General features: G+C 38.2%; 1 protein-coding gene across 1 annotated transcript; it reads left to right on the top strand.

Moving 5' to 3' along the window:
- The first annotated feature begins 1,951 nt into the window (after nt 1–1,951).
- LOC128636347 (ankyrin repeat domain-containing protein 23-like) lies at nt 1,952–15,170 on the top strand. Its single transcript, XM_053689373.1, has 2 exons — nt 1,952–2,130; nt 14,962–15,170. Exons 1-2 carry the CDS (start codon nt 1,962–1,964, stop codon nt 15,168–15,170), a joined length of 378 nt encoding a protein of 125 aa, XP_053545348.1. The 5' UTR covers nt 1,952–1,961.
- Nucleotides 15,171–16,763: the final 1,593 nt, after the last annotated feature.

Genomic DNA, 16,763 nt, shown 5'->3' with positions numbered 1-16,763 from the left:
ACACATTAAGGGAACAACAATTTTACAGTATACTGTCCCTTTAAATGTCCCCACCTCATTTATTTCTCCCAACGAGTAGCCATGAACAGATGAAGGGGTCGTGTCACTACAGTAGAAAAGCATGGATAATTGATTGGTAATAAAATTAATAAGTAATCTGGAGAGTATAGGACTGGGAAGGTATTACATTATAAAACTACCCTCTCAATAGTTGTTGCCCTCCCCAAATCCTGCTGCCCTAGGATGTGACAGAAAAATAATGAAGACTTCGACTCAATGATGGGATTTGCTGCAATGACAATATTATGGCTGCAACTATGTCACAGCCAAGGTGTCTCCATAGTCACAGGGTCCTTATGGCTATAACGTGGCTGCAGCATTGTTATCTGTGCATCAGTGTTGCAAGTAAATGTCTGTTAACCCTTTGTATCCTAGAGGGAGTTGTGATACATGTACAGAGATTATTGAGATGGGTGATTTTTGACATTCTTGTAGAGGGATTTCATGTGTGGCAATGCCTTAATATAGACACATTTTCACCCCAAGCATTGTGAGTGAGAATTGTAATTGACACAAAATATAATTTAGCTATAAAGTATTAAAGGGACAGTCTAGTCAAAATTAAACTTTCATGATTCTGATAGAGCATGCAATTTTAAGCAACTTTCTAATTTACTCCTATTATCAATTTTTTTTGTTCTCTTTTTATCTGAATTTAAAAAAGCAAGAATCTAAGCTTAGGAGCTGGCCCATTTTTGGTTCAGAACCTGGGTAGTACTTTCTGATTGGTGTCTAAATGTAGCCACCAATCAGCAAGCGCTACCCAGGTGCTGAACTAAAAATAGGCCGGCTATTAAGCTTACATTCAAATAAATATCCCAAGAGAATGAAGAAAAATTGATAATAGGAGTAAATTAGAATGTTGTTTAAAATTGCATTCTCTATCTGACTCATAAAAGTTTAATTTTGAATAGACTATCTCTTTAATATACCAGGGCAAGTTATACAGCTGTACTACTATCTTCATGTATACAGAGTTCTACCTAAAGGGACATTGTATTGAAAATTGAACCCCCATAATTATGCATAGTTAAAAAAAATATACTTTAATTATTTCACCTGATTTTCTTGTAATTTATCTCTGAAAATTGTGTTTTCTCCATTACCCCCTAAAGACAGATTGGGATGCGTCCTACAGAAGCATAAAAAAAGACCCTGCAACAATCTTAAAGGGACACTGTACCCAAAAATTTTCTTTCGTGATTCAGATTGAGCATAACATTTTAAGCAACTTTCTAATTTACTCCTATTATCAAATTTTCTTCATTCTCTTGGTATCTTTATTTGAAATGCAAGAATGTAAGTTTAGATGCCGGCCCATTTTTGATGAACAACCTGGGTTGTCCTTGCTGATTGGTGGATAAATTCATCCACCAATTAAAAAGTGCTGTCCAGAGTACTGAAACCAAAAAAAAGCTTAGATGCCTTCATTTTCAAATAATGATAGCAAGAGAACGAAGAAAAATTGATAATAGGAGTAAATTAGAAAGTTGCTTAAAATTGCATGCTCTTTCTGAATTACAAAAAGAAAAAATTTGGGTTCAGTGTCCCTTTAAGAGTTAACAGTTAACTGCAGTATCTAATTTATATCTGTCCCTTACAAACCAAAGCAAAAGATATAAGATAAACATATTGAAGATGCTTTTCAAGGTGTATGCCCCCGGAATGTAAAGCCGTGCACATTTTGATAATAAAATTGCAGTTTTAAATGTGTTTTTTTTTAAGGTATAACTTGTATGTAGTGCTTAATGTCAGATATAGGACGCACATATACATATATGCACACAATCCTATGTTATTCATTTGATTTTAATGACAATAGATGTTTTTATAATCCAGCCTATTTTGCAGTTCTGTGCTTTGTCACGCAGGTAGATGGTACTTTCTGAAGATTTCTCCCCATGAGACAAATGGGTTTTTACATTAGTTCTTTATCCCGAGCTCCCTGCACCAAGACACAGGTGAGACATTATCAAGTGGCTCCCAGTTACAATTACAAATGGACGGATATCCACTATGAGGCGAGCAGAGGCAATACCGAGAAACTGCGCATGCTGCTGAGTACATCAGGTTTGCTCACAAAGTTATTGAATGTCTTTGTTTTTAGCCTGTCTTAAAGGGACAGTCAACTCAAAAATGTTATTGTTTAAAAAGAAAGATAATCCCTTTCGTGTCATCCACTACCCACGGGCGTGAGCACAATGTTATCTATATGGCCCACATGAACTAGTAGTCTCCTGTTGTGAAAAGCTAATAAAATAGCATGTGATAAGAGGCTGACTTTAATGGCTTAGAAACAGGCAGGAATTTAGAGGTTTAAATGTTATAAAGTATATTAATATAACAATGTTGGTTGTGCAAAGCTGGGGAATGGGTAGTAAAGGCGCTATCTATCTTTTTAAGCAATAACAATTTTAGTGTAGACCGTCCCTTTAAAGATTAGTGTGGGGGAGGGAATTCTGTAATGTCTTGTCAAATTAGAAACAATATGTTTGTTAAAAATCACAGTTTTCTATGTAGTTGTTTTAATTAGATTAGTGATTAAGTGAGGCATTATTCAGGTTCTATATTTTCATAGTCCGATTAATCTAGCCTGACCATTCACTAAAAAATAATCTCTTGGTTTAAAGGGAAATTAAACTCAAAATTGAATTGCCCATAATTCTCCCAATTGTACTTTCATTATTTATTATAATTGCTTTTCAAGAGATATGTCCCTGTGCTGCAAAACAGTGCAAATATTTTGCAATACAGTGGTTAAAGGGACAGCAAAGTAAAAATTAAACTTTCATGATTCAGATAGAGCACACAATTTTAAACAACGTCTGTTATAAACTTTTCTTTGTTTTCTTATTATCCTTTGTTGAAAAGCAGGGATGTAAGCTCAGGAGCGTGCACGTGTCTGCAGCACTACATTTGAAAGAGCACTAGATGGCACTATTTCCTGTCATGTAGTGCTCCAGACTTGTCTTACTAGACAGCGTGCCCGCAATGCGCTTAGAAGAAAAAAACAGACCCGCTCAGTAAAGCCTGGAGCGGCGTTCTGTAAAATTCAATTTTAGTTATAAAATATCTCTCTAATCCTTTGCTTTAGAAATCTGGCGCTAAGCTAATGTTATATAATTCTGCACTATGTGCAGAATTACATAACATTATTTGCTAGGTTTACTGCCCCTTTAAATAACAAGGCAGTCAACAGGCTTAAAGGTGACATAACATCTCAAAGCTACTTGTATTTGTTAAAGGGACATTCCAGCTTAAATTGGATGCATTTCAGTTTTCAATAGAAGCATTTTTGTAATATACATGTATTAGCAAAAATGCTTCTAATAAACGTTATAGCTGTTTCCAAAGTGTATCTAAGTATGCACCATGCACTCAGAGAGCCTAAGGTGCTTGTACCATCTGGTAATGACTCAATTTGTTAATTGCTGACATAATACAAACTCCACTTGTGGGCTGAGCAGCTGTAGTATTTCAAATGCTGGTGCACTGAGAATATGTAGCTATGCTTCACATGCACGTGCAGAGAAAAAGGGTAACGCTAAAACAGTGATACTTTTTACTAGAAGCATTTTTGCCAATACATGTACAGTATATTGCAAATCTGTTTCTATTCAAAGATGTAATTCATCTGTGTGCATTTAAATTTTGTCCGGAATGTCCCTTTAAGATAAACTGACATCGTATTTTATCCCAGATCTTCATCCCCCTAGGTAACTGATTGAGTCAATTGATTGCGTAAAGAAACATTCATATAGTAAACTGAACATGCTAGACAGTATCAGCTAAAGGGCGATGAAAGTCAAATTTAAAGAGACATAACAAGTCTGTCTCATTGTTGTAATAAAAGAATCTCTAAGCAGCCTGTTATGCACAATATAAATCATTACAATTTGTAGTATTCATCATTTTAAAATGATTTTAGCTTTTATTTTTTATTTTATTTTTAAAGGTAATTTGTGTGGGGTCCACTACTTCCAACATTAAGGCAAAGGAGCAGCTTTTCCTATGATGTGTGTTTAGGATACACCTATAATAGCTGCAGTCAGTTTAATGCCAATGCTCTTTAGAGGATGTTTTCTGCAAACATCATGCGGCAGTAGAACTTAAACATGGAACCCAAAAACTTTATTTCATGATTCTGATAGAACATGTAATTATTTATTTTTTTTTATTATTTTATTTTATCCAACAGTGAGTACAACATCAGTAATAATGCAAAGCAACATGATAATACAGTCCACCAATATAAGATGATATCCCAAGAGAAAACAAGAAAGAAAAAATAATGTATATTACATATCATATATCTACATGACTGAGCTAACCGGTCTGTCATAGTAACTCAATGTTGGGGTTTTTTAAATTTGCCCCCCCCTCCCCTCCCTCCCGGTTCCATCTCATTAACCATCGCAATCAACAGAAAAAAAAAAAGAAAAAAAAGGGGGGGGGGAGAGGTGGCCAGGTAATCAGTTGCAGCTTACACAGAATTGCCTCTGATCACCATATACCTAATAATACTAACTCCGAATTCCTAAATGGATATATCAGGTATTCAATTTCTCTTTCAGGGAAGATCTTAATGAAGGGCGCCCATTTATGAAAACATTTCTTTATGTCGCATTCATTGTCTATATTGGCATTTCTTTGTTCTAAGATACATTGTTTCTTTAGGTGGTTCCTAATTTCTGGGATAGTTGGCGTCGCCCTCATTTTCCACTTCTTGCATATCAAGTATCTGGTAGCAAGAATAGATAAGTTGACTAATAATTCATTAGGCTGACGCTCCTCTCCAGGCCTCAGACAAAATATGATCTGAAACAGGGAGAGTGTTACCGGTTCAATTTTGAGTACTATCTTAAGCCAATATTCCAGCTTCCTCCAGACATTTCCTATCCCGGGGCAGGACCAGAACATATGTATTATATCCGCAGCTATATATGAGCATCTAGGACATTTACTAAATTCAGAATTTCGGACTCTGAGGCCTCTCTCCGGGGTAAAGTACGCCCTATGGAGAAGTTTCAAATGGGCATCTCGCCAGTTAGAGGAAAGAGTTGTTTTTAATACTTTATTCAGAGAGAGTTGAATAGTTTTAATTTCTATATTATTATGTGGAATTATATTATTCCAACTTGTGACTAGATTCTCCCCTAACGGGGTCGCTTTACTAAGGGTCAGTAAATAATAACATGGAGAGATGGACATAGAGGACTCTTTGATTATTGTAAGCCAAGATTCCACTTTGCCTAAGGACCAGGTCCAGCCAACCTTATGTATTAATTCTGTAATGTAGTGTCTTATCTGTAGATAAGCAAAAAAATCTTTATTTGTCAAGGTATATTCCTCTTTCAATTGTGTAAAGGATTTGACGCATTTTCTATCTTGATCTATAAAATAAATAACTTTATCTAATCCATTATTATGCCATCTATTGAAGACGGTTGAGTCTAGGCCTGGTTGGAAATTCGGGTTTCTAATTAAAGGAAGAAATTTTGATGCTTTAGGGTTTATTGATAAAAGTTTAGTTAGTCTAAGCCAGGCTTTAATTGGGTTCCAGATAAATTTAAGTTCCTTAATATTTAATGGAAGATATTTAGGATCCATGTGTGGTAAAGCCTGTAATGCATAAGGTTCACATATATTAGATTCTAGGTCAATATTTGTAACATAGTTCTTTTTAGCGAGCCAGTCAGCTACTATACGGACTAAAAAACAGAGGTTATAAAATCTTAGGTTTGGAAGAGCGAAGCCTCCCATCTCTCTAGGTGCTACTAATTTAGAGAAGGCAATCTTAGCTCTTTTTCCTTGCCAAATAAACTGTCCAATTGACGAGTTTAGTGACCGTAAATCTTTCTCATACAAAATTAATGGAACATTCTGCAAGATGTAAAGCAATTTTGGAAGCAGAACCATCTTAAATAGAGCAGTGCGACCAGAGATTGACAAGGGTAAGGATTGCCAAGTTTTAAGCTTTTCTTTAATGTATGCTAACATTGGAGTTATATTTATTTTATAAAGATCTTTTAGATTCAGTGGGATTTTAATTCCTAAGTAGTTCATGAATTCTGTTATCACTTTAAAGGGTATATCTGTTATACTGGCTTTATTTTTCCTAAGCCAAATTATCTCGGATTTTATAGGATTCACTTTGTAGCCTGAGAAAATCCCAAAATGGCCAGTAATATGCAGAAGTTTAGGAATGTTTTTTGCTGTATTAGAAAGATATATGAGTAGATCATCTGCATATAATCCAATTTTCATTTCATAATTTTGAATTTTTATGCCTTCTAACGAGGACCTAATCTTAATTGCTAGTGGTTCTATAGCTAGATCGAATAGGAGCGGGGAGAGAGGACAGCCCTGACGAGTGCCCCTCTGCAATGCAATTGAAGAAGAAATCTCGTTGTTAATAATCAGATTTGTAAATGAATGGGTGTATAGGTTTTCTACCAATTTAGGAAAATTCCCCTCAATCCCAAATTTTGTTAGAGAGAAAATTAGGTGCCTATGAATTACTAAGTCGAAAGCTTTTTCCGCATCAATTGATACAATGGCCATGTCAGGGGGGTCCACTCTCCCCGCCCCTTGTGGGGATGTTCTTTGTATATATTCCATTGTAGCTAGTAATTCTCTAATTTTTGCTGAGGAATTACGATTATTGATAAAGCCTGCTTGGTCCGGATGGATTACTTTGATTAGGATAGATTGAAGTCTTTTTGCTAAAATAGACGCGATAATTTTATAGTCCGAGTTTAATAATGCAATAGGTCTATAAGACCCTTTGCATGTAGGGTCCTTCCCATCTTTTAAGATCAAAGTAGTAAATGAAGACGCGAAGGAAGGCGTAACCTGTTTATGCTTAATAAAGATGTCATTGTAAAGATTACCTAAATATGGTGCTATCTCCGATACTAAGATTTTGTAAAACTCATTGGGTAATCCATCCGGACCAGCCACCTTGTTTAGAGGAAGCTTAGTGACCACTGCCCCAATTTCCTCTAGGGAAACAGGTGCATTGAGTCTAGCAATCTCCTCAGTTGTGGCCGTTGGAAAATTAATTTTACTGCAGAATTCTGTTGCTTTATTTATATCAAATTCTTTACTAGTGTAAAGTTGTTGAAAGTACTGATGGAATACCCTGGTTATATCTTCTGTCTTAGTTAAAAATTCCCCGTTATGTTGGAGTCTGTCAATGTTGGGTTTTTTATTCTCGTTCTTAATTAGTCTATTTAACATTTTACCTGACTTATTGCCAAATTTATACAATTTGGCTTGTAGCTTAAGGTCATTATTAGTTTCCTGCATTAGGTAGAAGGTATCTCTTGCAGCTTTAGCACGTAAGTATCTTGCCCAATTTAATGGTGTTCCTTCCAGTAAGTACGAATTATAGGAATTAATTAGAGAACTACAGACTTCCTTCTCTCTTGCTTTCCTTTTTTTTATTTTGAATAGCAGAGTATGCAAGAATTTCTCCTCTGAGGACTGCCTTGGCAGTTTCCCAGAAGATATCAGACCGTTTAATATAGTTATTATTAAATTGTAGGTACTCCCTAAATTTATTCTTAAGACACTCTTTAAATTTGAAATCATTGTAAAGGTAATAAGGAAAAAAGAACCGCTGATTCTTTGGTCTACCATAGGTAAAATTAAATTCCAGTGAAATGGGCCCATGGTCTGACAGAAAGATAGGCATTATCTCGGATTTAACCATTGTAGGACTTAGGTGGTCTCCAATTAAAAACAGGTCAATCCTGGATAAGGTTTTGTGCGCTTTAGATAGACAAGTGAAGTCTTGAGTATCGGGATTCTGATGTCTCCAGATATCGCGCAAGGAGAGCACCTGTTTAATTTTTTTAATTATTTTAAAATCAAGATTATCTTTTTTCTGTTTCAAACATTTAGTGTTTTTCCTAAGTCTATCAATGGGACATTTGGGGGCCATATTGAAGTCCCCCCCCAAGATTAAATGCCCTTCAGACCTTAGAAGGAGTTTTGTCTGCAACGTGTCCCAAAATTCAGGGTCACTTTTATTTGGGCCATAGATGTTGCAAATTGTATATTTTGCCTGGTCTATTTTCACCTTAGCCAGGATATACCTCCCCCCGGGATCCGCCTCAGAGTCCAAAATCTCCACCTGGAGTTTTTTGCCTACGAGTATTGCTACTCCTCTCTTCTTCCCGACACTCGGGGCTATAAGAACTTCTCTTACCCATGATGTTTTTAATTTTAACGATTCCTCCTGATCTAGATGTGTTTCCTGTAATAAACCAATATCTGTCTGAGTTTTGCGAAGGTGTGACAGGATTGCTTTACGTTTGATAGGGGGTGAAATTCCCCCTACGTTCCATGATACAATTTTAAATTTTTGTGTCATGTTTCTCTATTGTGTAGGGGGAGAGAAAAAAACAAAGAGAGGGAAGGAAAAAAAAAAAAAAAGGGGGGGGGGGAGGGACCAGGGAGGAAGGATGGAGGGGGGACCCAATTCCCCATAAAATGCTGTCGCCATAAACCTGTTTTCATTTTAATACAAGAAAAAAGAACAAAAAAATCATTTTGAACCACGTATATCAGGCCAAGAATCATAGCTTGACCTCTACCATAACCTGTTTCCATTTTAATACACCGAAAAAATAAATAAGAGCAAAATGACCCTATCAACCACATATATAGGGCCAATAATCGTAGCTTGTCCCTTAAATCTATCCAGTAAGGGATTTTTAGAGATTTTCAGCTATTTGAACATCCTCTGTAATATGTGTTATGCCGTTTAATACTACTTTTAATTTTGATGGGTAAATCAGAGTCGACCTGTGGCCTTGTTGTATAAATTTTGAACAGATCGGGGCTAATTCCCGTCTTTTTGAGGCAGTGTCTGCCGAAAAATCTTAAAAAATCATAATTTTGTTACCCTCTATCATATTGGTTTTTCCGTGAATACTGCAATAATAGATCTTTATCTTTGTAATTAAGTAGCCTAGCTATTACCGGACGGTTTCTACTACTATTATTGCCTTCTGATCGTGGGGGGCCTATTCTGTGGGCTCGTTCCACTATGATTGGGGAATGTGAGGAGGGGATCTTTAAGGCTTTAGTAAGAGTATCGGATATGAAAGAGTCAAGATTTTCAAATTGTTTATTTTCGGGGAGACCGATTATTCTGAGATTGTTCCGTCGTGAGCGGTTTTCAAGGTCTTCTAATCTGTCCATAATTTTTTGTAGTTTTTTGTCAGAATTCTCAATCTTAGTACTATGGGTGATTGTTTGATCTTCCAGATCCGATACTCTTTGCTCCATTTCTTGGAGTCTATTCGAAAACTGCCGCACCTCTTGTGTTAGAGAGGAGATATCCTGCTTGACCTCAGATTTGAGAGTTTCAAATTTAGGGGCTAAGGCTTCTGCAATGTTGGTCACTAAGGCCTGCATATTGAGATTGTCTGGTATGTTTGTTAGAGTACTAGGACTTGATTGTTCAGTACCTGATTCTACTAAATTCTTAAGCTTCTTATCTCTGTGCCTTCCCGTCATATTTGGGGAGGGATGTTTTGGGGAATTGGAAAGATATTTATCCATGTGCCGCGTGAAGTGAATTATAGGAGTGCTCGGAAGGGAGAAGGAAAGAAAAAAAAAAAAAAAGGGGGGGGGGGGAAGGTGGGGAGAAGGGGAAAGGGAAGTGTGTGAGTGGTAGTAGTGAACGGTTATCAATAAGACGGTGAGGGTGTGCCAGTGGGGAAGGTGGGAATAAAGTGTAAGGGGGCTACAAGGCCCGAGGTGAGGGGGAACATTGGATTGAGGTGATTAATAGTGGGGCGTTAAATTAGTGATTATGTAAGGAGGTGAATTTTAGTGTGATTCGTGATAAGTGAGTTTATTGCGGCAACAAGGATATAACTTTCTCAACTCCTCTGAGTCCGGCCTAATCTTCTGCAATCAACTTCTTTCGGTTTTTAAGTTATGATTCTATATGTATGTTTTCACACAAACCAGACACAATATACTTCCTCTCTTTCAGTATTTTACATCTTACATTAGAGTTTTGATAGGGAGGAATAACATATAGCCTATCCTATATTTGTATAAAGTTATTTGTGGGTGTGACACCTAGGAATGTAGTCCTAAAGAGACTCCTATAAAGAGGGGGGGTTATGTGAGTTAGTATAGCAAAAAATATAATGAGAATTATCTCCAGCTATTCGTAGATTTTAGAAACAATTATATTTATAAATATGAGAGATGAGGCTGCAGGAGAATTCTCTCCTCCAGCCTCTTCGTTATAACCAAAATTTATGTAAAATGACTTTGCCCTTTTCTTTTCGAGTGAATAAAGTCGTTATTATAGTAAAATAGGGATTCTACTATAGTATATAATGCTTAATCTATAATCCAGGAGAGAGAGAAAAAAAAAAAAAATTCTTTCTCTCTCCTCCCCCTTTCTCTAAGTACCTAGGTATAGCTTCTTACAAAAATTTCCTCATATAGGTTCTAAGAGGTATGGTAATAAACTAGAACAATTTACCCTTAGAGCATTGATTAAGGTGTTTACCAATACAAATGTTTAACATTTCAACAATCTTACATATTATTTCAATACTTAGAGGTATAGTAATGCCAAATGAGCCAAAAAGAAAAAAAAAAAATGACCAGGACATAGCCTCAATTCTAACTTAGTTGTGTTTGTAATTTAACCTCTTTCCTTTCCCTTCCAGCCTTTCTCCTCCTTTTAAGTAAAAAACAAGGTCGACCTTACATCTGTCCCGGTTCTTTACAATGGAATTTAAGTGCAAGGGGAATTGAGATAGTTGTTTATATTTCAGCTTAGTCCGTCTTCAATGTGTTTACTTTCCCCCTGCTTTCATATAACTTCCTTGGACATTCCACCTGCTATTAGACCCTTATGGTAGTCTTTCTTTATTTCCCCCTTCAAATGTAGCCTTGTGTAATAATTGTTTCCAATTTGAGGATAAAATGTTCACAGTCTTTAGACCTGGCTATGTGTTCCCCAGTGTTCACCTTTTAACTTTACTATTATCTTCGCCGTGTAGCCGGCTATGCCGTGCAACTTACCCTCTCCTCTGCTACCCAGTCGTCCCTCCGATGACAAACGAAGAGGCGAAGGGAATGCGAAAAAATCAGTGAGAGGAGGCACTTGAATACCTCCTTCCAGACAACCCGGTGTATACTGATGCTTCCAGCGAGAGACCAGTCCCACACCCCCTCTCACGCAGCACCGGTGGGAGAGGGGGGGGAAGAGCGAGGAAGAGGACCTGCGGGAATCGATGTCAGAGCTTGCGCTGTTCTCAGCGTCCAACGAACCTCTCACTGCCTCCTCCCGCGCAGCCTCGGTGGGGGAGGGGACAGTTCTATCACCGCAAGTCGGGCAGGGGCAGCAGCGTCCCCTTCAACAGACCGCTAATCCTCCGTCCTCTGGCAGAGTGCCAGTGAGTATAACCGGTATACTATTGAGCTTGAAGTGGGTGCAGAGGGAGGGCAAGGTCTTTACTTCCAGCTCGATATTGGCAAATCGGTTTAGCCTTGACTGGGGTCAGGAGGGTTCAGGTATCTGAAGCCGTTTTCTTTGCTCTTTCTCCCTACGGTTTGTCTTATTACCAGGTAATCCCAAGGGGGAGAGAATGTTTCTAGTGATATTCAGATTTTAGTAATACAGCTGTAGACAAGTTATATGGCTGTTCCTGCATCCAGGCAGTGGGTTGGATTTCCACTGCTCGGCACCGGAGGAGATGTTAAAACCTGTCCAGGTAGCAACCCCAGGTAGTGGGGAGGCGCGAAATTCCTACCGCCAGGTGCTGTGAGACTGTAGGAGGAAGCTCAGCAATCACAGCCTTGCTCCTCCTCCACCAGGTGCCAGAACATGTAATTTTAAACAACTTTCCAATTTACTTCTATTATCTAATTTGCTTTGTTTTATTGGTATCTATTTTTTAAAAGCATATCTAAATAGGTTCAGGAGCAGCAAAGCACTTCTGGGGGCTATTTGCTGATTGGTGGTTGCACATATACAGACATAGCCAAAAGTATTGGTACCCTTCCACTCTTTTTTAGAAAAAGCACAATTTTCTCTGTACTAAGTAAAAATTGACAAATGTATTTGGTATCTACCATTCTTTATTTCAAATGTAATAGAATAGTTTATTCCCATCACTATTGATTTATGACTTCACATGTTACTTTAAACAGTAAATCAAATGAGAATGTCACAGACAAAAATATTGCTACTTTTAACCTAATATTTCGTAGCACAACAGTTAGAGACAATAGGGCCGAATTATCAAGCTCCGAATGGAGCTTGATCTGATGCCCCTGTTTCCCCGCGAGCCTTCAAGCTCGCCGGAAACAGAAGTTATAAAACAGTGATCTAAAGACCTGCTCTGAGGTGGCGGACATAAATCCACCCGATCCTATACGATCAGCCTGATTGGCACCCCCTGCTAGTGGCCGATTGGCCGCGAATCTGCAGGAGGCAGTATTGCACAAGTAATTCACCACAACTGCTTGTGCAATGATAAAGGCGTATGCTGTCGGCATTTATCGATGTGCGGCGGACATGATACGCTACATTGTATCATGTCCGCTCGCACTTTGATAAATTGGCCCCAATAACTGCAATCAAGCGCTTTCTATAGCTCTGACTAAGATCTCTACACGTTTTGCCTGGGATTTTGACCCACTCTTCTTAAGCAAACTGTGCTCCAGTTCTCTCAGGTTTGATGGAAGCCTTTTTCCAAATTTGAGTTTCAGATATTTCCACAGATGTTTGATGGGATTCAGATCTGGACTCACAGAAGGCCACTTCGGAACGGTACAATGTTTTCTTCTCATCCATTCTTGGGTCCTTTTTTGAAGTGTGTTCCGGGTCATTATCCTGCAGGAGGACCCATGACTTGTGACTGAGACACAGCTATCTGACACTAGGCAGTACGTTTCACTACAGAATGCCTTGATAGTCTTCTGATTTCATAGTGCCCTGCACAGATTCTAGGCACCCAGTGCCAGAGGCATTAAAGGGACATGAAACCCAAATTTTTTCTTTCATAATTTAGAAAGAGCATGCAATTTTAAACAGCTTTCAATTTTACTTGAAAGTTGCTTCATTCTCTAGTTATACTTTGCTTAAAAGCATATCTAGATAGGCTCAGTAGCTGCTGGTTACTGCACATAGATGCCTCGTGTGATTGGCTCACCCATGTGCATTGCTATTTGTTCAATAAAGGATATCTAAGGAATGAAGCAAATTAGATAATAGAAGTAAATTAGAATGTTGTTTAAAATTGTATTCACTGTCTGAATCATCAAAGAATTTTTTTGGGTTTAGTGTCCCTGGCTTTAAATTAAACCAAAACATCACTGAGCTGCCCACATGTTTCCCAGTAGAGATGAGGGGGTCCATTTATCAAGCTCCGGATGGAGCTTGAGGGCCCGTGTTTCTGGCGAGCCTGCAGACTCGCCAGAAACAGCAGTTATGAAGCAGCGGTACCGCTGCTCCATAACCCTGCCCGCCTGCTCTGAGCTTTGTGGTGTTAGTGCTCAGAAAAGGGCGAATCTTGGAAATATTGCGTAGATGGTTGTGGCAGGATGTAGAAAGTGATTGGATATGGGGACGAAGGATAGATTTGAGTCAAGTGTAACTCCGAGGCAGCGGACTTGGGGCAATGGGGAAATGGTGATGCCGTCAACAGGGATAGAGAAGTCACAAGTCGGCGTAGAGCTTGAGGAGGGGATAAGAAGGAGCTCAGTCTTGGACATGTTAATATAATACAACAAACAAATAATGTAAATAGAGTTAGACCTGTTCTCTAAAAATATGTTTATAACACATACGCATATAAAAAGTGCAAATTAACCAAAGCAAACCTATATAGAAAAATAGATTCCTAAAATTCAAAACTCGAAAAAAAACGCACTGTGAGTGGATGCCCAACTGTATTCCACACATATGGGTCTCCACTCAAATGTCAAAGCAACTCAAATCCACAAAACATTATTTCCAATAATAAGCCCAATTGTGGTAGCTACTTAGGCTACATAAAATAGCTTAAACCGGCTATTTGATTTGCAGGACATAGGATCTGCTCTCTGGTCTCTTTAGGGAGTGTGGGACAAGTTATAATTTTACTCAAAACAAGAGCCGTTTAAAGGGACAGTCTACACCATAATTTTTATTATTTAAAAAGATAGATAATCCCTTTATTACCCATTCCCCAGTTTTGCATAACCAACACTGTTATATTAATACACTTTTTACCTCTGTGATTACCTTGTATCTAAGCCTCTGCAGACTGCCCCCTTATGTCACTTCTATTGACAGACTTGCATTTTAGCCAATCAATGCTGACTCCTAGGTAACTCCACGGCTGTAAGCGTAATGTTATCTATATGGCATACATGAACTAACACCCTCTAGTTATGAAAAATGCATTCAGATAAGAGACGGCCTTCAAGGACTAATAAATTAGCATATAAGCCTACCTATCTGAATCATGAAAGTTTATTTTTGACTAGACTGTCTCTTTAAAATGAATGTTTCCTAAACAGCTTTACACAATACCCTACCTTCTATTATGTGTCACTAGAGGTCCCAATGCAAACTTGTTTCAATTTTTTTTTTTATGTGTAAAAAATTATTTACAGTGTTCCAGAGTGCTACAGTCTACTCTAGACTAATGTTGTAATCATGTTGGGGAGGGATTGTGTAGCCTGAAGAGAAGTTATTTATTGGTTTCTGAAGGTAAGGTGGCATTGCACTGTCCTGGGCTTTGCTTTATATTTGTGCAATTCATGGAGGAATTAGATATCAAACACTGATATCAATTATATGCTTTGTCCTTGTTTGATATTGGAGCTCAGTGTACTCAGATTCTTCTACCCATTATTGTACTCTAGATAAGGAGCTGGTTGACAGGAAGGATTACTATGGGAAGACACCGCTGTATTGGGCAGCATATAAAGGCCAAAGGATTTCAATGGAACTTTTGCTACAGCATGGAGCGAATGTGAACAGCTGTTGTAAACATGGCGGCACTCCCTTACATGCAGCTATTGGGCTGTTTCCTGACTGCGCTCTCTTACTGATACAGGTTAGTATCATATAAAGTCTTGCTAAGCCGTGAGAATAATGTATATTTGCAGGTTTTTACTTATTTCTCAGACCATGTTTTAAAAGACCCTAGTCTGAATGACAGAGGAACTGTTCAACCCATTTGGTCTATACGCGTGTGTGTGACAGTGTGCATGTAAGTGTGTACGTGCGTGCGTGCGTGTGTGTAGGTGTGTGTAAGTGTGCATGTAAGTGTGTAATTGTGTGTATACGAGTGTGTGTAAGTGTGTGTGTAAGCCTGCATGTAAATGTGTGTGTATGTGTGCAAGTGTGTAAGCCTGCATATAAGTGTTTGTGTATGTGTGCATGTAAGTGAGTGTGTAAAAGTGTAGTGTGCATGTAAATGTGTAATTGTGTGTGTAAGTGTGTGTGCAAGAGAGTGCGTTTAAATGTGCGTGTAAGTGTGTGTGTAAATGTGCGTGTAAATGTGTGTGTAAGTGTGTAAGAGTGTGTGTAAGTGTGCATGTTAGAGTGTGTGTAAGTGTGCATGTAAGAGTGTGTGTAAGTGTGAATGTGTGTGTAAGTGTGCATGTAAGTATGCGTGTAAAAGTCTGTGTAAGTGTGCGTGTAAGAGTGTTTTTAAGTGTGTGTGTAAGAGTGCATGTAAGTGTGTGTAAGAGTGTGTGTAAGTGTGCATGTAAGTGTGCGTGTAAATGTGTGTGTAAGAGTGTGTGTAAGTGTGCATGTAAGTGTGCGTGTAAATGTGTGTGTAAGAGTACATGTGTGTGTGTAAGAGTGTGTAAGTGTGCATGTGTGCGTGTAAGAGTGTGTGTAAATGTGTGTATAAGAGTGCATGTAAGAGTGTGTGTAAGTGTGCATGTAAGAGTGTTTGTAACTGTGTGTGTAAGAGTGCATGTAAGTGTTTGTGTACATGTAAGTGTGTGTGTGTAAGTGTGTGTGTAAGAGTGTGTAAGTGTGCGTGTAAGTGTGTGTGTAAGTGTGTGTGTAAGAGTGTGTGTGTGTGTGTAAGTGTGTGTGTGTGTAAGAGTGTGTGTAAGTGTGTGTGTGTGTAAGTGTGCGTGTATGTGGATGTGCTAATAACTTCTGAAATGCAGCAAAGACACCTGTATAAGATCAGCTATGCACAAAGTATGGCCATACTCGGTTTACCTGGTCACCAGTAAAGTAGAAAAACAGCAAACCTGATTACTACAATAGTTTATAAATTATGTGCCTATATATGTCCCTCAGCTGGACCAAATATTCTTGAATCTCTAGAGACAGACATGTAAAACGTCATAAGCGTGTTGATTATTAATATAACAACAACCAGTGACTTTGTATCTGAGCTCATTTATATAAATGTTAATTTCTGGTTTATATTATATGTAGCATGGGGCAGATGTCAACCTTCAGGACAACTGGGGTGTTACCCCCATGTATTTGGCAGCTTGCAGTGGCCAGATGGAGTGTATACGGCTCTTGGTGCACGCAGGAGCGGACATCACTTACAAGAATAAGGTATGAGCTGGATTTACAACACACATATAATTTATTTTGCTCACTTTGTTGATCTGGTTTATATAATTGGTAGTTAACTGGAATTTTGTTCTTTTAGAAAAAAATGTCCTTTTGATTAACCCCTTAG

Source organism: Bombina bombina, chromosome 7 (genome assembly GCF_027579735.1).
Source record: "Bombina bombina isolate aBomBom1 chromosome 7, aBomBom1.pri, whole genome shotgun sequence".
NCBI classification, from domain to species: domain Eukaryota; kingdom Metazoa; phylum Chordata; class Amphibia; order Anura; family Bombinatoridae; genus Bombina; species Bombina bombina.
The sequence above is the reverse complement of the archived record's forward strand: the minus strand, read 5'-3'. Positions and strand labels throughout refer to the sequence as shown.